The sequence below is a fragment of the Protopterus annectens genome, chromosome 14.part0 (genome assembly GCF_019279795.1).
Source record: "Protopterus annectens isolate FY-2018-M chromosome 14.part0, PAN1.0, whole genome shotgun sequence".
Lineage (NCBI taxonomy): Eukaryota > Metazoa > Chordata > Ceratodontiformes > Protopteridae > Protopterus > Protopterus annectens.
Window position 1 is genome coordinate 622525648 of NC_056748.1, and position 22274 is coordinate 622547921.

The 22274-nt window shown below is 44.6% G+C and overlaps 1 protein-coding gene across 2 annotated transcripts in view; it reads right to left on the reverse strand.

Annotated features, from left to right (window-relative positions):
- LOC122789145 (cytochrome c oxidase subunit 5B, mitochondrial) overlaps positions 1-22274 on the reverse strand; it is a 230162-nt gene that overhangs the window by 79239 nt on the left and 128649 nt on the right. For both annotated transcript variants that reach the window (XM_044056379.1, XM_044056378.1), the window contains exon 2: positions 16963-17033. In XM_044056379.1, coding sequence (XP_043912314.1) covers positions 16963-17033 — 71 coding nt within the window. The remainder of the gene's footprint in view (positions 1-16962; positions 17034-22274) is intronic.

Sequence of the window (22274 nt, forward strand, 5' to 3'; positions counted from 1 at the left end):
CCTCAGAGTCTTCATCTGTAGGAATAGGTTCAGAGGGATCAACCCTGGGCCTCTTATCTGGAGGAGGCTGGGATGCTCTCTCAGGATGGGCCTGTGAACCTCTAATCATGGAAATTAAGTCTGCGGCCATAGACATGATTTGTGTCTCAGGAGTAGTGAGGCAAGGTTTTTGCTGTAAGGTGCTTAGTCTTGCTGGCTGCCTTAGCCCGAGTGTAGGCCTTAATAGACATGGCCATAGGAGGCCTGGCAGCTCCACGTGCAGGAGTGACTATCTACAGCAATGGTCTTTGGCATTTCCTCGGTTTCAGTATCCTGAGGAAAATCTGTAACTGGCGGAGTGGTATCCGGTATCGGAGTCGTTGGTATTGCGGTGTCTTCGGTTCGGAGCGGTGGAATAACAGTCTCAGAGGGAACCGGAGCACTCGCGGTAGGTTTTGGCGTGGAGTCTGTGGTAGACGCGAGCCGAGCATGTCGGTCCCGGTCTTTTTGTTTCTTGGGCGTTTGCGATGTCGGAAGCTCCGACGGCATTGTATACGCAAATTTTCGCTGAAAAAGTCTTCAGCGAACTCCGCCCGGCACCCGAGTGCGCTTGTTGAAGCGAGCACAGGCGACACAGGCCGAGACGTCGTGGTCTGGGCCAAGGCAAGGACGACAGAAAGAGTGGAAATCCTTATGAGGTATTTGTTTACCACAAGACAGACAATTATTAACTTTCAGTAATTTCTGACATCGGCTGAGGCAAGAAAAGGTCCCCAACGGGGTACTTAGCTTTTTTGATGACTTCGGATTCAAAGAGTATAGGAGCCGACCGACCGGCACTTGCGAAATGCTTCTGCTTCGGGCACCGCGCGGCAAGAAAGACTGAAGAAAATAGCGTCGGCTGATGCTTATGTACTCCAGCCACTCTGACGGAGAGAAATGCGACATCAGCCGATGTCGGACCCAGACTTTGGAATCCGGCCGACCAAGGGCTGCCTTAGGCAGGACAACCCATATGTTATGACTGCAGTTGCATTCTTGAAGGACATTATTAAAATTTTTCACTGACCTGTGGAGCCGGTAAAATAAAGGCACCTTACTAGCGAAAGCGGCAAACGAGATCTGGGTAGTTAGCACCTAGCATCATGGGATATAGGGTTACCTCGAGCCAGTAAAATTAGCTCTCGAGCTTTAGTATAGGCAGAGTCGGAGCAGAGGATCGGGTCCGAACCCATCCAGCAAGAATGAAGGTGAAATTGACAACTTAAAGATGTTAAGGCTAAATTTTTTCCCAACTTTACGTCCTTAATCATTTCTGTTAAATCAGCCTTTTTCACCGAGACAGGCCTTTGCTAAGCAAATTTATCTGATCATTCAGTTTAAATGAAGAAATATCAACAAGACCTGTATTTATGTTAGTCTCCTTTTCGATGACTGTATGGTCCTTTGTTTGATTTATCCTGGATAAGTGTCCCTTGTAGTTCTGGCTTCTTGTACGATTCCTGAATGGTAGATGTGCCTTCAGGGAGAAGTCGTTTTTGTTGTTGGTGTCTAAAAACACAGTCAGTGCTCCTGGATGCGTGAATATCTTGGCTAGCTGTTGTGGACGTCATATGAGCCTGTGATATTGTCGAGGATGGCAAAAGGAGTGTTCTCACCGCCTCAAAAATGACAAATTTACCACCGTAACAGGTACAAGCAAGCAAAATCTCAGGGTAATGCTACTCAATGCTAGAAGTCTAAACCTCAAAATGCACTCTCTAGGCTCTCCTTAAAATGGAGAACACTGACATCTGTGCAGTGACAAGAGACCTAGTTCAAAGCTCGAGAGCACCCCTGCATTACCAGGCTATAACTCATACCACACCTTTCGGCCACCAAACCTGGACCGAAACACTAAAGGTGGAGGCGTATCCATATTCATTAAGGATATCCACACCTCCAAGCTAGTTGCTCAACATAATGCATCCAAGATTATCCAAATTCAACTAACTCTGGGCAAAACTGCAAACCAGACTGCAGCTTGCTACAGACTGCCCACTATGCCCCAGGATTCCCACTTTTTTCTTGATACACTGGAAAATATTAAGGTAGAACCCAACACTCTAATAATGGGGGATTTCAACTACCCTACCATTAACTGGGAAAACTACTCATGTACCAACTCTTTTGCTCAACGTTTTCTGAAAATCAATTCCAACGCCTTGGATTAACTTATCCACACCCCCACCAGGGGCAGCAATATCCTGGACCTGGTCATCACCAACATGGGTGAATGGTGTTCCACACCAGAGGTAAGCTACTCGTTGGTCGGATCCGATCACAAGCTAATCACAGACATCCACATCCCACTCATTAGGAAAACCGTAAAAAATGTCTCCAAAGCCAACTTCACCCGTAAGACAGAAGTGGCAAACTTAGACACCCGTGCAGATGGACAGAGGTACGACTGCCGAATCCTATACAAATGCACTTTATAAGCACTTACACAAGTGCATGGATCGTGCTATCCTCCAAAAATAGGAAGCCAATCTGGTGGTCTTCTGCCATAAACACTCTACAACAGAAGAAACTGTTGAAAAAAATAACTCCTTGGTCAGCCTCAGTAAGAATCTGAGTTCCCTCAAACTCCTCCAAAGCTAGTTGTGAAAAACGTGCCACTGATTCTAGACAACCACAAAGCATTCTATAGCCATGTCAAAAATCTCATTGGCAACACTTAGATCTGCTCTGAGTTACAGCACAATGACACTAAATATACAGAACCAACTGATATTGCCAACATCCTGGCAGATGGGCCCTTTAGGGGGTGAGGGGGGGGGGGTAAAGTTAGCACTGAACCTATCTTTATACTGGAAGAATGCAAAGTTCCTGTACTCCAAAGACATTGGGAGATCTCCAAACTCTGGACCCCACACAGTTTGGGTTTGTAAAAGGCAGATCATGTCTCCTAAACCTGATGGCCTTCTTTGTAGTAGTCACCAAAGCCATAGAGGGTAAGCTGGTTCACAAAGCCTATCTAGATCTCGCAAAGGCGTTAAGACACCATCCCCCACTCTGGAATTATAGAAAAACTCACTAAACTAGGTAAAAATACCTGTCACAAGATGGGTTGCCATCTGGCTTATTGACCAAACCCACACTGAAAGTAAGACTCCAAATAAGACTTCAGACCAGTGACAAGGACATCCTACAAAAGGACCTCACTGAGATAGATGCCTGGTGTCAAAGACATGGTCTCGAGCTCAATGCCAAAAAGTGCATAGTCATCCCTTCGGTAAAAACTCTGTACCCATGAACTACCACATAGGTGGTAGTCTACTTCACACCAAAAGTGTGATGAGACCTTGGGACACAGGTGGACAGTAGTCTCTCCTTTGATGAATCACAGTCACAGTGGTCAGTCCTACGTGGCACATCACAAAAGGTTTCGCATCCAGAAAAAAAAAAAGTGGTCATTGTTCCCCTGTACTCATCACTCAGACCCATTTATAGAGTACAACACCCCTTTTGGTATGTACCTCACAAGACAAACTGGAAAAGCCGTAAAAATACCTCACAAAGAGGATTACTGGCTTCAAACAGATGCCGTACACAAACAGTCTCAAAAAACTCCAGCTTTACTCAGTTGCATATCGCCTACTCAAGAGGCGATCTCTGCCTAACATACAAAGCTATGTCAAACCCAGAGCTGTTGGACATGCTCCACTTAAATCCCAATCCCTCAGAGCTACACACGAGGGACCTAAACCTTGTCACCACAATAAACAGAAAATGCTGGAGGGTTAGATTCCTGTCCCAGAGACTTACCATACTCTGGGAACAGACTACCTATGTCAAACAGAGCTAATCAGCACTAGAGAAAAATCTTGATTGGATGAGTAATAGGAAATTCACCCCAGGGATCACTTCTGTGGTTCTGCTCGACAGGGGCACAGGAAAATAATTTTCTTGGGTGGCGAAAGCCAGGATACCTTTTTGGCTAGGCTTGTATAGGCCCTAGGGCCAATAGCCTAGTACCTACCTATGAAAATGAACCTTTATAGGTGGAGATGTGTTTCACTTACTAATTAGAACAATTTTTCTTCGATTACTTTTGCAGGGGGACAAGCCCCCTCTGCACCCCCTATGTGGAGGGCTGCACCCAGCACACCACCCGCTACCTCAATATACCAACTCCAAGATTGCACTACATTGAGGAAGAGGGTAAACAAAGGTTACACAATCCATATTCCTGCTGTCACAGGCATTCTGATACCTCTTCCTTGAGAAACACTCAAGGTCACGTGTTGATCAGCCATCAATGTATGCATGATGTAACCAATAAGTTTGCATTGCATGCGAACCATGCCTAATTTGCTTAGCACATCTCAGGCATTGGGCTTGTCAATCATTCTGGCCATGCCCATTCCTGCACAAAATGGCCGATGAGCCAGTACAGTACAACAAAGCCCCGAAAGTATGTTTGCTAAGTGAAGGAGAAGTCAGGGCTTTACTGTAGTACTCGTTGGTTATGCTATTTTTGATTAGCCTGAAAGCTGTATATTAACAGCACTGTCCAAGGCCAAGAATACAGCTTCTGTGGGACCTGACAAAATCCCTGTCTGTTTTCTACATGAACTACAGAGTGAACTGACACCTCACTTGTGTGCCCTGTTCAATCACAGCCTCACATCAGGCTGTGTCCCTATCGAATGGCACACTGCTATTGTCATACCTCTCCACAAAGGAGGAACGACTACAGACTCTGGGAACTCCCCAGTAGCCCGAGTGATTTACTAAGCTATAGAACGCATCATCATGGACCTAACAAACAAGGATATAGGGAATCTCCAAACTCTGGATGCCACACAGTTTGGTTTTGTGAATGGTAGTTCCCACATGCTAGACTTTGTCAACTGATCCGAGTCACCAGAGCTGTAGATGAAGGCAAGGTGGTTCATACACCCTGAACTGGCCAAGGCCTTCAATACAATTCCCCACTCAGGAAATCAGAAAAACTCTGTAAGCTAGGCATAAACCCCTATATCACTAGATGGGTTGCAAACTGGCTCCCAGGTAGAACCCACAGTGTGAAAGTAGCAGACCCCAAGTCAGACTGCAGACCAGTCACGAGTGGAGTCCCACAGGGTTCGGTCCTGGGTCCTCTCCTGTCAGATATCCAATTCCAGGCCAACACAAAGGGACTCTGGCTGACAAACAGACAATTCCAAGTTGGGAGCCATTAACTCCAAGTGATGTTGACATCCTACAGAAAGGCCTCACAGACCAACGACTGGTGTCAGAACCATGGCCTTGACCTAAATGCCAAGAAATGTGCAGTCCTCTCCTCTGGGGAAAAAACAGGTTCCCATGAATTACCACACTGATGATAGTCCACTAAACACAGATTAAATTTTAAGATCTGGGAACACCGCAACCGCTCTTTTGACCACCACATTGCCACTGTGGTCAGAAAGTCCTATGTGGCACATCTCATTACTAAGGGCTTTGCATCCAGGAAGAAAGAGGTAATTGTCTTCCAATACTCTTCTCTTTAGGCCAAATCATTGAGTACAATGCCCTATTTGGCATGTACCTCACTAAACACCTGCAACTGAAGAGACCACAAAACTAACTAACGAAGAGCATCATTGGCCTTAAAACACTTGCCCTATATGGACAGACTCAACTATTCGCTCTCATATCACCTACTTAGGTCATCTGTTCGACATAAGCCATGTCTGACCCAGCTCTCTCAGAAGTGCTACAGCTAAAGAAATCCCAATTCCTTCGCATCACACACTCCAGAGACCTCAACCTCATTACCACAAACAAAACATGCTGAAGGGAGTTTCATAACAGATCGCCAAATCTATGGAAGAGCCTTACCATACATGTCAAGCAGAGCATCTCACTGGCCTTCAAGGTAATTGAGTGGATGGGAAATGGGGATCATGACAGAGGCACTGGGAACTACTGTCAGGTGGCATGATGCCAGGGTAATCCTATGGGCTAGGCTTGTAAAGGCTTCAGGGCCATTAGCCTAGTACACACCTATGAAATAATACGGGTGGATAGAGAGGCAAATATGCTGAAATAGACAGATGTACCTTCTATGAACAATATGAAAGATCAGATTTTAGGAGTTCACACAGGCAAAAACTAAAGTTATATCCACCTGAAAGGGGTCTAGCTGCCTTTGAAGACACCAGGTGAAAAAATCTTCAATTTTGATAAATGGAATCTCCCAACAGGTTTCCTGGCCTCCTGCAGGACAGATAGCACATCCTCCGAGTAAAGGTGTCTGAAAGCGAACAGAAGTTCCATCACCCAGAGGAAGACAGAGTTTTGCAAGTGTAAGTGGGTGAGCGATCCCTTCTGTTATGAGAGATCACCTTGTGAGGCAACCTGTGGAGATTGCCCTTGGCTAGTGATAAAGGCTGAACAAGTGCTGCCTTGACCAATAGGGGGGTCACCAGCAAGATTTTAGGTTTGTCCCTCTGATTTTTCAGCATGACTTTCTGTATTAGACAGGAGGGGGAGGACACGTACAGAACATCTCCTTCCAGGGAACTGAAAAGGCATCCACTCTCCAAGCTTCTGGCGAATGGTACCTTCAACAGAAGAGCTGTAACAGTCTGTTCTGGGGAAAGCAAACAGATCCAAGGAATGCCCCACTGCCAGACAGTCTTGGAAGACATCTCCAAGCAACATACATTTGTGATCTTGGGACATTAACCTGCTGAGGGCATCTGCCTGGTCACTGTCCTGTGATGGGATGTACACTGCTTGCATTGAATGGCCAGGCTGCAGAGCAAGTAGGATCTGGTCCCACCCTTTTTTGTTGATGTACCACAGCACTGTGAAGTTGTCTGAAGACCTGCAGGGGATCTGAATGTAGGAAAGGAAGGAATGCATTGGGCTAGAAGTGCAGTCGTTTCCCTTAGTGATGTGTTTTTTTCCCCCAGAGGGCTGGGTCCTATTGAGCTTGTACCTAGAGCCCATTCATAGTGGCTCCCCATCCCAGACAGGAGGCATCTGTGTACATGCACTGAACTGCACTGAGGGGCTGCAAGGGTAACCCTGGATTCAGGTGAATTTGCTGACTCCACCACCTTATTTCTTTTCAGGCAGGAGAAAGGGGACCTGGAAGTCTACGGGATGGTAGCGTTGGGACCAGACATTCTTCAAGTAGCACTGGAACTTCATGTGTAGTCTGGCAAGGGACAGCATGGGAAAGTGGCTGTCAGACCTAGTAGGCAAAGACATTCCCTGGCTGAAATACAATAGAGTAGGAGCAAATTTTGAAAGTGGCCAGAGACTACTTTCTGGAAGAAAGGCCTTCATGACATCTCTATTCTGCAACACAATATTTTGTCTTTGGAGGCAAAGGGAGGACTTTGGTAGATTGAAACCCAGACTTCCTAGCAGGGCAATGGAACTGGAGACCTCTCCGAAAAGCACTTTCCTCTGCCTTGATGACAGTCATCCAAGTATGGCAAGATCTGCAAGTTTTCTTCTGCAGAAAGCTAATACTGGGGCTAGACACTTGGGCTTATCTGCAGCACCAAGGGTATTCACAAAGGGCAAGGCAGTAAACAGATAGTGAGGATGGCACAACAAGATACAGGAACTTACAGAAGTCTGGCTGGGGATGTGAAGGTAAGCCTTTTCGGTCCAAAGCAGACAAAGCCACTGGGTGTCAAAAGTGGAAGGGTTTGTAGGGATGGCATGCAGAAAGGGGGTTTTGAAAAGAGGTCCGGGATGGGTCTCCATGGGCCATCCATTTTGGGAACCAGGAAGAGTCTGGGATAAAAACCTAGACCTTGCCCTGGAGGGACCCTCACTATAGTTACTTGGAGTAAATCCTGAATAACCAGAGGCAGATTTGGTTTCTTAGAGGAAGGGGAATGCCTTTGAGAGTTTCTTGCAAAACCAAAATACCCTTTTTCCACAATTGAAAGAACCCAGTTGCCAGAGTGATTTGTTGCTACAAGTTAAGATAGTGAAGTGGGCAGATGCAGCGTGTTTAGCCAGTTGCACATTAGGTCAGTCTAGAAAGGGCTGCCTGGGAGTAGTGAGAGGAGCTAGCCCTAGTGGTTGAGGGTTCTACCTCCTTTCCTTGGCTTTCAAAAGGGAGCAGGTGCCCTAAACAAAAAAAAAACAAAAAAAACAAAACACACACACTTGGCTTTGCTGAATAGCTCCTACAGAATTTATAGAATTTAAGAACTGGGGATACAAGTAGATGCTTCAGGTTCTGTAGTGCTTTATTTTTTCCCTGCAGATTTCAAGTTCTGGACACTTGCTTTCCAAATAAGGAAGCTGTTGTCCGGGGGGCATCCAAAATCTTGTTTTTGAAATCTGGCATAGGCTGAAGTCTAAGCCAGGAAAATATACATAAAGCGGATGTAGCTGACCTAGCTAATGCTTCAGCAGCTTCGTAGCTGCATTTTCTTGAATCTCTGGCTACTTGTGCTGCTAGGGAAAGTTTTAAGGCAACTTGAGGCTTAGCTGGGGAGTCTGGCATAAAGAACAGTAGGGCTAGAAGCCTGGGAAACTAGATTTAGGGCATACCTTTACCATGTATGTCTGGTAATCAATGGCCTTAAAGGCCAGGGTTGAGGAAGCGAAGATCTTTCCCAGCCTGACCATCTTACTTGCCCTTGTATATTAACACATTTTGCTCAAAACTGGCAGTTAACTCAGGACAAGTGGGCACTAATATCATAGGTATACAGATTCCATTTCCACACACTGCCAATGACAAATGGTTGGCCAGATCAGCCAGAAAATCAATGGTCAGAGGCACAGAAACAGGTTACGTCCATCATGGATATGGGGGCCATTCAGACAATACCAGAACAGGAAAAAGGACAGGGTTTTTACTCGAGACGTCTTGGTACCCAGAAAGGACAAGGCCTGGCGGCCAATACTGGATACCGATTTTGCACACCTGGACATTCCAAAATTCAAAATGCTCACTTAACAGCAGCTTCTGCCCATGCTGGGCAAGAATGCTTGGCTGGTGACTTTAGACCTAAGAAAGGCATACCTGCATGTCCCAATAAGACAGTCGTGCAGAAGATACCTCAAATTCAAGGGCTGGTTTAATGCATTACCAATTCTCTGCACTACCCTTTGGGTGCAGTAGATAAACCAAAGTGCCTGGCACCAGTAATTCATTTTGCAGACAGAAAAAGTATTCAAATATATCCTTACTTGGACTGTCTCATTCAAGCAGAGAACAAGGACACTTCTACGACACCTGGCGTTTGAAAAGGCTTCTAGCATGCCTAGGGTACACAATAAATGAAAAGAAATAACTGGCACCCTCTCAAAATACATTCCTGGGGGCAAGCTTGAATACAACTGCCCAGATGGCTTACCTCACGCCAGACAAAGACAACTGACTACTTACTTCAAATTGATGGCAACAAAATCCCATTCTTCTGCAAGACGCATTCTGCAGGCTCTGGGCTTCATGGCATCCTGCATCCTACTAATTCCATATGCAAGACTGCATATGAGGAAACTACAATGGTACTTAAAGTTTATGGAGTCAACATTCAGACAGTCTGGAAATAATGATTCCTCATTCCCTGCCTACAACAGGTGTGTCTATGGTGGGCAAAGGCCAGTCACAAAAACACGAGACAGCCCTTCACTCTACCCCGCCAGCCAAACCTTAACAGATGCATCAGATTATGCCTGGGGGGCCACATGGCAGGAAGATTAATTCAGGGCATATTGGCCACCAAATCAATGTATCTACATATCAACCAGAAAGAGATGCTAGCTGTTCAAAATGCCCTAACAGCCTTCAAGGACTTACTTCATTCAGGACTACTGATAAAGACAGACACCAGAGTCATGTGGTATATAAACAAGCAATGGGGCACACACTCATACCCCCCCCCCCTTTGCAGATTAGCCATGGCACTGTGGAACACAGCTTTGACCTACCAAATACATCTTCAAGCTCAATTCCTGCCAAGAAAACAAAACAGACGATTTAAGCAGAAACCTTATGGATCCTCACAAGTGGAAACTAAATCCACAAGTCTTTAGCATAACAGAGAAATGGGGGAGCCCAGACATGGCTCTATTTGCCTCTCCTCAAAATCATCAACTGAAAAGATTGTGCACAAGGACTTACCACAGACTAGCATGGAAAGTGGATGCCCTATCCTTCAGTTGGAAAAACTGATCAGTTTACACCTTTCCTCCTCTGCCTCTTCTACCCAAGGTCCCCTAAAAGTCAGACAAGAGAAGCCAAAGATATTAATTGCTCCTGACTGGCCCTGCCAATACTGGTACCCAATCCTAAGGAACTTGTCTCAATACCCACCTTGGACCTTGCCTCAAAAACCACAACTACTGTCCCAGCAAAACAATCAGATCCTGCACAATTAACTACAGACTCTGAACCTGGCAGCATGGCTAATCCTGTAATCATAAAAACGACACCACTCAGTAAAGTGGTGATGGATGTCATTTTGGAAGCCAGAAGGCCTAGTACTAGAAAATCTTATGCTTAGGGAGTGATTCTGTGCTTGGAATCTAGCACAAAGAATGGATACAGCAGAACCACATATTCCTCCGTTAATACAATACTTAAACTGAGATGCTTGACAAAGGCCCATCTTTCTCACCAAAATACATGCCTCTGCCATTTCACCTCATTACAATACAGAGCCACCAATCTTCCCATCCTTTACTAAAGCAGCATCTTAGAGGAGCCAAAAATGTAATGCCTCCTAGATCACCATTACCTGCATGGGACCTCAGTTTGTGTTGGAAAAGCTCACCCTGCCTCCATTTGAACCAGCTGCTACTGCTGATATAAAGTTATCATGGAAAAACAGCTCTGCTACTAGCAATTACTTCAGCAAGGAGAGCTTCAGAGCTATAAGCCCTCATGGCTGTAGAGCCTTATTTTTTACCCAGACAGGACGTCTGAGGACAAATCCTAAGTTTATGCCCAAGGTAGTTTCCAGTGTGGCTCTTAACCAAACAATTCACATGCCAACTTCTTATCCAAATCCACAGAACAAAGGGGAGAGAATTCTGCATTTGGCTGGCAGGGGGTAGAGTGAAGGGCCGTCCCATGTTTTGGTGGCAGGCCTTTGCCCACCATAGAAACTCTTGTTGCAGGCAGACCGTGTGAATGTTGACTCCATAAACTTTTTAAGTACCATTGTAGTTTCCTCATATGCAGTCTTGCATATGGAATTAGCAGGATGCCATGAAGCCCAGAGCCTGCAGAATGCATCTTGCAGAAGACTGGGTTTTTGTTGCCATCAATTTGAAGTAGTCAGTTGCCTTTGTCTGCGGTGAGGTAAGCCATCTGGGGCAGTTGTATTCAAGCTTGCACCCAGGAATGTTATCTTTTGAGAGGGTACCAGTTGTGATTTATTTTTGTTTACTGTGTACCCAAGGCATGTTGGAAGCCTTCACAAATGCCAGGTGTTGTAGAATTGTGTCCTCTTCTCTGCTTTAATGACAGTCATCCAAGTAAGGATATATTTGAAAACTTTGTCTGCAAAATGCAATTACTGGTGCCAGGCACTTTGTAAAGACCCTGGACGCAGTAGGTAAGCCAGAGGGCAGTGCAGAGAATTGATAATGCATTAAACCAGCCTTGAATCGGAGGCATCTTCTGCACGACTGTCTTATTGGGACATGCAGGTATGCCTCTTTGGTCTAAAGTCACCAGCCAAGCGTTCTTGCCCAGCACGGGCAGAAGCTGCTGCAAAGTGAGCATTTTGAAATGTCCAGGTGTGTGTTCAAAATTGATAAATCCAGTATTGGCCGCCAGGCCTGGTCCTTTCTGGGTACCAAGAACAGTTGAGCAAAAACCTTGTCCTTTTTCCTGTTCTGGTACTATCTGAATGGCCCCCCCTTATCCATGAGGGACATAACCTGTTTGTGCCTCTGCCCATTGATTTTCTGGCAGATCGGGCCAACCATTCGTCATTGGCAGAGTGTGGAAATGGAATCTGTATCCCTGTGATTAGTACCCACTTGTCCTGGGTTATTACCTGTCAATTCTGAGCAAAATGTGCTAATTTAACCCCTATGGGTGCTGCCAAAAGGTAAGTGCTTGGTGTAGTCCGAGGGAAGTCATTAGGATTGCTTTCTGTAGGTTTGCACTTTATCTCCTCCAGACTTGGAGGTGGATGCACCCCATTGCTTTGACCTGTACGAGTCTTGAGCTTGGTACCTGGAACCCTTAGGGTGTCTGGATTTGCCCCTTTGAGCTGTGTGACACAGGAAAGGACCACATTTTTTGTAGGCCAGTGTCTACTGAATCTTGGTGGCTGCACTTGTAAGAAACTTTTAACAGTTTGCATAGACCTTGGCTTTGTCTTCCATTTTCTTTAAAACCTCTTCTGCCTTAATACCAGAGAATTATGCTGTAGAGGCGCATCTAGCAATTTAGCTTTAACATGATCAGGCAAATTTTGTTCCTTTAACCAGGCATGCCTCCTAATCACAGATCCAGTAACTGCGTCCCTGCAGGAGGCCTCTAAAGAATCAAAATCACATTGCAAAGTATGCTTTCCAACTTGTTCAGCTGCATGCAATAATTCCTGCAATTCTTTATTTTCTGCACATTCTGAGATAATCATTTTCTGTTTCAGCAATCCCATAACATGTTGCTGGTACTTAAGCATATGAAATTGACAATTTAAGGCCCAGATTGCCAAGGATGCAGATGTATAACCCCCTCCCCCATCTGTCCAGTGCTCTAGAATCCTTGTCAGAGGGGGTAGGGTATTTTGCTGTTGAGGCCTCAACTCCCTTTGGATCCTGTGAAAAAGTTTCAGGATCAGCAGCAGGGTTTCTAAATAAAGATGGAGTCTGGGACTAATATCAGTCAAGCTTACCGGGAGCCAGAGGTCAAGCTCAACTCCAAACACACATCCACAAAGTCTAAAACAGGGGGAATGGCTAAAGGCTTGTGCTGAGGAAGAAAATCCCTAAGCCTCTTTATTCTGAGAAGTCTTGGCGCTCCCAGTGAAAATGCGCCCTCAAGTATGCAAGGTTTCTCCAAATGAATAATCCTCAGGAGGAGATGCAGATGGAATAGACTCCTCAGCATCAGAATCCTCATAGGGAGGCATAGATAATTCCTGATCAGAAGAAATAGAAATCTGATCTGAAGATTCATAATCAGTGTCTTGCCTAGGCCTCTACCCCTGATCAAGGCAATAAGGTAGTCAGCCATTTTTCATCTTTTTTTTAGGCATAGAGGCCTGTGCACATGGCTCATGCGTCTTTTTTTAGGCTTAGAAGTTGCTTTCGTCTTTGGTTTTGCAGCAGTAGTCAGTTTGATGTACAAATGCAGAGGTCTGAATATCAGTCCTTATCTTTGCGTTTATGTACTCCGGTAGTCTGATTGCTATCCGATGACATTTCTGGGTAGTTAAATTTGTTTCCAAAATACTTTGGTGCAAAAATATACAGACGCTTAATGTGTTGGTTAAGTCTAGCACAAGACAGCCAGCCACGTTGCGAGGCAAGGAATACAGTACAAGTGGAAATCCTTGAGAGGCATTTGCTTCCCACAAGTAATACAATTAACTTTTGACATCAGTAAAAAGCAAGGAAAAAAAAAAAAAAAGAAGTTTCCCTAAAGGGGTACTTTGCTTTAGTGAAGACTTTGGTTCTGAAACTCAAACTCGAATATTTCAGTAGTCGACTGACTGGCACTTGCGAAATGCTTCTGCTTCAGGCACTGCGCGGCAAGAAAGACTGAAGAAAATGGCATCTGCTGCAGGTTTCATACCCCTGACGACCTGACATGGAAGAGAAGACAGCAACAGATGCAGGACCCAAGACTTTGGAATTCAGGCCGACTGAAGGCAACCTGCCAGCAGATTACCCAAATGTGATGACTGCAACAGTGAAACACTAACATGTGGATGAGATCTGTCTGGATTGCTCGTCAGCCACCACAGCTGGGTCTGCCATGGGAGGTTTGATGAGATATTTATCAGGAACTTTGTAGAATCCATCTGGTCTTTTTGGGGCTGGTGGCTGGGATTCTGGGGTCTTTGAAAGAAAGGCGTCCAAGCAAGCAGGAATCACTGGAGGAATAGCAGAAGAGGGTGACTCCCATTCTGCATGAGTTCCAAGTATCTTTTCTGCACCTCAGTCATTTGGGTGCATTCCCTCTTTAAATGCTCTCATTTTGGAGATGGCTTCCCCAAAAGAGATGTCTTCTGGTGAGAGTTCTCCTTCAAGGAATCCTCATCTGGGAAGCAGTGCTGCAAAGGACAGACCAACTGGGAGGCATGAGAGATTCAGAGGAAGAGTCTTCTAGAGACTGTGGAGGAGATATAGAACTAGCAGAGGCAGGCCTGGGGTTTAGAGAAGGCAGGGCAGGAGTACGTGAGGCAGTAGGCCTCAAGGCCATAAAGGCTTGAAATAGTGAATGGGAAAATGCCTGTCAGGCTGATCTTCCACTGGGGGAAGATAAATGCCTAGCCTTTTGTTTCCTTTTGAAAGGAGTCATCTTATGACTAGCCTGAGAGACTAAGGACCTGGAATCAAACGCCAGCCTAGTGTAGCACCTTCCTCAGAAGCAGGTAATGGACTTACAAGAGCCCCCCCAACATCGATGGGGACAGATGTTGCAGAAACCTCCGTGGACATGCTGGCTGGAGAAGCAAGAGTGGCATCTGAAATGGTACCCACAAAGGTTGCCAGTCCTATCAGATGTCCCTCAGCCCCTAGACTGGAAGCTGGTGGGGACATCCAAAGTCAGAGGTGCAGCATCATGCCTAGAAATCTTGGCCTTTAGGCGGCTCCACCTAGATGGCAGATTCAGGATCCATACCAAGGGCAAGGTGATTTAGACGTTGGTTTTCCATGAACAATTTGAGGGCTACATAAGGTCTTCAGGATGAACTGGCAGATTTTTACACTATATGGTCAGGGGATGGCCCTAAGCAAAACAAGCCGAGGCTGTTGTGCATCTGTGCGGAATTTGCCAACTGCACTTACATTTTCACTTCCTAGATGACATGGACGGAATTAGCCAACAGATAAACAGCAATCTAAACTTAGCCTAGAAAAATATGGAAAGATTCCCCAACGGGGTACTTAACTTTTATGTAGTCAGTAGCGCGGAGCCAAATGTACAAGCTGACATTCAACTGCGGCAGAGAAGTTCTGAGGGTGGCGAATGTGGACATCCTATTTATGGCCCACACTTTATAATCCCAGCGTGTGACGTCCCATACACCTTACAACAGCCAGGCTAAGCTTTAGTACAAGAGCCAGACGTTCGGGTCACCTGAGGCAGAGGATCCAGACATGTGAATACTGCAACATGAAAATAGGACATCTTGGTATACAGATATTTTGCAATTAGTTCCATCGCTTGTACTGGTTGAAGCTTCTACTTTGTGATGCTGAAAGTTACCCTAGCTGTAAACAATGAACAAAGAGAGCCCTTGGCATGAATTGGGAGACTCCAGGAGGGGCAGTTATCAGTCATTTAGACACGAGAACCCTGCAGTCCGAGATGAGCTGCAACCACTGCCATGTATTCAACAGTAAACTTCAGGCATTCTTGGGAATGGAGTATTACAGGCTTGATAACTATACCACTATTACTCAAGGTGTGCATGTGACCCACTAAGGGAAGACACTACAGGGAGGTTGATAACCCTCACTAATCACATGCATCTTGCACTTAATATTCAGCTTTTGCCTCTCAGCCAGCTTTGAAGAGAGTCTACAATCCATCTTTAAATGGACATGACCAGGATAACTTATGATAACCTGGAGTGACATGATAATGTCCATGCCATACTATCTGCTCTCTTAATCAAATAGGGAGAGGGAAAACAAATGTAACTTACTAAACAAGACACAGCCAAGTGCACTAACAGATCCAAGTGCCTCTGGTCAAAGCTTCTAAAAGATCACTACCCAGTTTTGTAGAGTCATCCTCTCACTAAACCTTGAGAGAGGCTGAACTACTCTCACCTAAACAAATACAATTTACCTAAACTCCGCTTGCAGGATGACCTACTGCACTTACACATGTCATGCAAGTGAAAATACTGGTCGAGGCATTCCAGACATGAAAGTTAAACTGGATATCTGCTTCCAAATCTGATGTTTGTCTCTACTACTTATTCTGATCTTGCAATTTAAAAACTGCTGGTGGTGCCTTCCTTGCCAGCTCAGCCCTTTACATTTAATTAGATGTGTGGGATGTATTTCTAGCTGTTCTCAGGACTCTTTGGAAACATCCGACTAGCTTGTCTCTCTTGCTAGTCTTCTGGAATAGATTTTCTTCCCCAATTCAGACATACAACTCCGACTAAGGACTCCAAGCAGGCCATCTTTTCACAACTTTTAACCCACAGAGGACGTCTGCTTCAGAATTCACACTTTCCAATGTTTTTGTAATATTCTGATTATAACATTTCTGCACAGGTCTAAGAACTGTTTAGGAGTTATAAATTTCAGTATTAAAAAAAATTCAGCCTGCCAATGCACTACTAGCTTGTCAATAAACAGGGTAACCACACTATGGAGTCTCAAGATAGGGCAACAAACCAAAATGTACAATAAAATAAGTTTAACTGCATCTCAAGCAAGGGTGAGATGCAATATCACTACCTCCAGTTTTTCCTCCAGAATCTCATGTTTTAAGATTTGGGTCATGTCTGTATGAAGAGCTAAAATGGCCTGCAAGGCCATCACTGGCACTCCCAACTTCTACTCAGGTGGTATGCACTGCTCATCTGTTCATTTACAATGCATTCGGCACTACAGCCAAAGCTGCAGCTGGGAAAGCTAGAGAAAAATGTTATATCAATTCACTTCTAGAATTCTCCTTATTAGCAGGTTAAGAGTTATGGTGTTTGTAGTGCTTTACCGCATTTAATACAGTCTGACAAGTTTTAATGAGTAAACCAAATACTCGACACTCATGCAACCAACACTATGTAAAAGAAATTTTTTTGTACATACAAGCCCCTTCTTCATAGCTTCCATGGTCTTCCGCTCTATTCCAGTGGCTTGCTCTTCATCAGTTGGAATTCCTATAAAATTACAACAGGAATAAACTTTACCAAGGTGTTCCACAGTCTTGAAAACAAAATAAAATCGGTAAGAGTAAATTTTCTTAACACAGTCAACATACATAGGCCTGTGATAACACGTGTGGGGGATGGGGGTCACATTGCAGGACCCTACAATGCTACAGCTCAAGCGTTCAAAACTTGCTGTTGTCAAGGCTTTGATTACAGAGCTACAAGCAGCAAAAAAGTAAGTATTCCTACACACACAAAAAGGCAAGTGCAGGTAAAACACAGTATGGGCACCAGTCACCACACATTGAACATTATTCGCTCTCTAGCTGGTGTGGTAACAAGTGGTATAAATACCAGTAGTTTGTGCAACATATTGATATCAAAAACAATGCAGTACATACAAATGTTCAGGTCAAAGCAAGGCAGTTCTAAGCAAATTAGAGTGAAAAATATCAAGTTTTAGACAACTGGCTAGAGAGTCAAAAGCAAAAAGTCAAAAGTCGCAAATAAAGCAGAAATCCAATAGCAATAACTGCCAAGCTACAAAGTCCTGTAGTTTTTCAGGAGGTTGACATCCCTTTTGTCACTATAAATTAGTAAAAATAAGAGTTAACAGAACTATTAACTGTACAGATAATTGATGCAGTTTGAAGGTGTCATCCAAACAGTAAATTAGATGGGAAATAAACTGTGGAAGCCTGGAGAAAAAATGAAAGTTACATACTCACCCTAATGAGATCCATGTTGCCCATTTCAGTCTGGTTCTCTCTGTGGGACTTTGGATCAGAGACCAGCCAAGTCTTAAGCCTGTTTTGGCTCAGCCTCCCCTTACTCAACTTCTCACCCCTCCAACTTACAGATCAAATGTGCCCCATAAATCAAAACATAATACAACATATCCAACTAGGGTTGCCACCTTCTCAAACGGCCAAAGTGGGACATTTTTGGCACAGACAGATTTTGCTGGGTGACATACTGGCCAGTACCAAGGACAGAACTGAAACGTTTTTGCTTAAATAAAAGCTTCTTGTAGCATTTTAGTTGCTTACAAACATGTTGGCGTTTCAGATACAGAATAACTTTTATGCAGCTATTACATAAAGTATAGGAAACATGCCATTTTTCCAATTTTTGTTGCAGGACAACTGCCCAAAGAGCGACTCAAAAGCAACACAGGTGGTAACCCTGTAACCAACTGAACCATGCAACTTCCACAACTAGGAGACTACCACCCAGTGGAAATGAGAGACTAAAAAAGGGTGAAAGAACCTCCAGTGTCCTGTCAGGGAGAGGGAGGAAACTCGCCATATCAGAGTGGGGATGTTGAATCAGATAGATAAGATTGAGCCATAGTTATGTTGAGTACATAACTTGTATACAATGTTGCCTGCTCCATCTGGATTCAACCTGTGGGACAGAGTTCCCAGCCACAGCAATTGCTTGGGAGAAACTAAGGAAGGCTATTCTGCAACAGAGCAGAAGGAAGCCCTGGACCTGGACTAAATGAATGCGTTGTGTGGAGTCCCAGCCCAAGTAGCAGCAAGACAAATATCTGTAGGAGGTAGCTACAGCGCTAGCTCAATGACCTTTGGGCTCGAGTAAAATAAAAAAAGTCTCATCTTTCAAGGAATAAGCAAAAAAAAGCCAGCTACCTGGACAAGGTTACTTTAGACACAGGACAGCCCAACCTTTATTTTCAAAACAGGTGACAAACTGGCTAGGTTCCCTGAAAGACTTTGTAAGATAAAGATAAAATCTTAATTGCCTATGCACATCCAAAACAATGCAACAGATTTGCTGTTGGAAAACGTAAGAGGAAAAAAAATACAGGAAAATGAACAGAACTTAAGGTCACGCACTGACTACCCAAGTGCAAAAAAAGAAAAAAAAAGCACCAAATAAAGGGCTGAAGAATAGAGTGCTTGCAACTGAAACTCTTTTGGCAGAGAACCACCACCAAATACAAAGTTTTCCAAGTCAAGTGCTACTGGTGGAGACACCTTTGAGAAAAGCCTCATATCTTGGCAGAAGCCAAGGGCATACTAGCTCTACTGAATGGAAAGAGAAACTGTCAACTATTTTGACAGTAGAAAAACTATATCCTGAGCAGGAAAAAAAAAAAAATCAGATTCCAACGATGCATTTAAAGGGTCAAGTAGCAGAGCCTCTATCCACAAAAAATATCTTCCATTTTACTGGTATACACATTTCCTAGTGGATTGCTTCCGAGAAGACAATATACCAATGACTGCCTGTGAAAGTTGGGGATTCCTGGTCATCAAGGGAACTGGAGAAGCCATTAAATCAACTTGAGGGACTAAAGATTGGCAGGGGGGGGGGGATCTAGACCTGCTGGATACGAGACCTGGAATGGGACGCAATACCCAAGGAGGTACTGCAGAAGAGGCCAAAGGAAAACCACACTTGACCAGGCCAAAAGGAGGCAATGAGGATCACTGTAGTTCAGCAGGCTGCTTTTTGTAGAAGCTTTACCATCAGGGGTGACTGCCCAAGAAGTGTAAATGCCGTAACAGCAGTTTTATTTGATGCTTGAGAGAGAAGCAGACGGGTCACACCAGGTACCCCAACATTAAAAAATCCCAAGCTACCACTGTCAGATTTAGGTATCACTGTCAAGAAAAAAAAATGCTCAGGCCATCTACCAGAAAGTTTGTTTTCTCTCTGGTATATGTCACCACCAGAAAGGAAAAAAAATCCACCCACTACCAAACACTCATGGCCTCCCAAAAGAGTACAGGAATGTGTTGCCTCAGTTTGAGATCCTTGAACTGTCCTACCTTCAAAATGCCCCCCACCCCAAGAGAGATGAGGCATCCATGGTGAGCTTGGCTGAAGGAGAAGCAATTACACAGTCTCCCTTGCACTGCTAATGGAGACTAACCACCAATGAATCTGCTTGTGACACTATTCAGCTGTATTGGGAAATCCAAGGGAGGAACCACTACATGGCCAGTGTCCCTCGCAGGGCCCTCATGCAGTAACTAGGTACAGGAACAACTCCTATTGATGCTGCCACATGACCCAGAAGCTTCAGAAGTGCAGGACCCAGAGATTTTGGAGTTTCAAGCAATAACACGGCCAGAGCTCAAAAGAATGAAAACTCGAGCTCTGCAGCCAGGAAATTTGATTAACTGTCTCTAAATGACACCCTATGAACTCAGACTTGTACAAGCCAAAGACTTTCAGATAGCAGACTAATGCCAAAGGTGTTGCACAGTGAATAAAGAAATCCTTGGTTGATAACACAGATGCCTTTGTGGAGGCAGTGATGAGATCCAGGTATGAGAACACCTGAAATCTCTGAAGCTGGAGCCAGGTTGACGACTGCTGTGCACTTTGTGAATACCTGGGGGGGGGGGGGGGGGGCTGTGGTGAGAAAATGACAGGGCCCTCAGCTGACAGGGATGGGCTCCCAACACCCATAAGCAAAGGAACTCAAGGGAACACAGATCTTCATGCAAAAGGTAAGAGTCCTTGAGGTCTGTATCAAGCACACATCTAAATAGTCCTTAAAATCAGAGGTAAAATGGACTGCACCCATGATCATTCTGAACTTGGTCTTTGAGAAACTGGTTTAGTTAGCTTAAACCCAAAACTGGCCAGAGGCCCCTTGTTTTTTTGGTACTAAACCAAATCTTGAGTCTATCAATGACCATTTGCGATCAGCTTTTGGACCGCCTCCACTGTGCAAAGTATGATTGGGTAAATATCGGGGAGATTAGTGACAGTTTGGAACATCTAAATGAAATGAACTTCTGGATAATACTCAAACACCAAGGAGTCTTGAGGTGATGACCTCCCAAATTTGGGTGGAGAGCTAGAACCTTCCATGCCTCCAAAGAGCAGCCCTTCAGAATTACTGAAGGTCCTACCGGAAAAGCCCACGAAGCCCTGACTGTGTGGGCTACCCCTGCAGGCATCATCCATTATGATTCCCTCCACCTCAGGACGAGCCTTCCTAAGGAGTACTGGGATTTGAAAAGGCAGAGGATGCGGATGTTGGGACCAAAGAATCAGATGCCATGATACCCAAAGTCCTGAGGTATTCCCTTGCAGTGACTGCAGCAGAGTGGAAAACCTTAACAGAGAGAGATATAGATCTAATTTTTTCCTGTGGAAGAAAATCTTTGAACTGACACGTCTAGCTGGGATCACCATCAGTGGAGGGAGTTTTCAGAAATTCAAAAAATTCTTACGGTTGATACCCAATACAATCCTGTGTGGAGGAGTCAAAACACAGCTTGTGTAAGATCTGACGCAAGTGAGAATTTCCTGTCAAAGAAGCAAGTCATCAGAATACGGGGGGATAAAAAAATGGATACCCGGTAGAAAGTACTACAACCGGTGCCAGCCATTTAGCAAAAGAGCAATGGCAGAGAACAGATAATGTGATCAAGACACAAAGCTAAAAGACACCATCTGGATGAAAAAAGGATGCGTTAAACATCTTTTAAATGCAGTGTTGCAAGGAAACTTGAATGAGGAAGAGGTAGATTGTGAAAGGACGGACATCATTTTGAAGATTAGCACCATCAGAACTGACCTCCAAGCATTCTCGCACACTAAACAGATCCTTTAACAAAAACCTTTCCTCAATTTGTGAAGGAGGGACTGGTTTTAAATCACTCCCTAGAACATGCAAAGAGACCAGTGGAATCAAGTCTGGTCCTGTGGGCAAATAACCACCTACCAAGAATATCCTCACTGCCATTTTCACCCTTAACATTTGACAAATGGGTTCCGATCAAACTGCTGGCAACGAAAAGTGGAGATTTAGACTTTCTGGAAGGGAACTGCCATGGTGCGAAGTGAGGAAGTCTCCTTTTAAACAGTTAAACTGTCCTGCTCCTGAATTCTGTTGGGAACACTTGCATTTTGCTAAAATTGGATGAAGGGCTAAAGAAACCCTTAGAAATTTTGAAAAAGGACAGAAAAATGGAAGACTTCACAAATTTAACTTCCCCCTTTCACCACTTTCAGATGGACTCTGCAACAAAAGACAACACTCCTCTTGGGAGGTTCCAAGAATGCAGCCAGGCAAACCTCCACTAAAAAGTACCAGAGGGCACAGCCCTGGAAGAAAATCAGCAAAATCATAAAAGCACACTAGAGCAGCAAGTAGTACAATGGACGAAAAGTACAGTTGTGTACACTTACCATAAATGTTAGAGTGTATTCACTGTTGCAGTAATTACAATTGGGTTATCCTGCTGGCAGGCTACCCTCAGT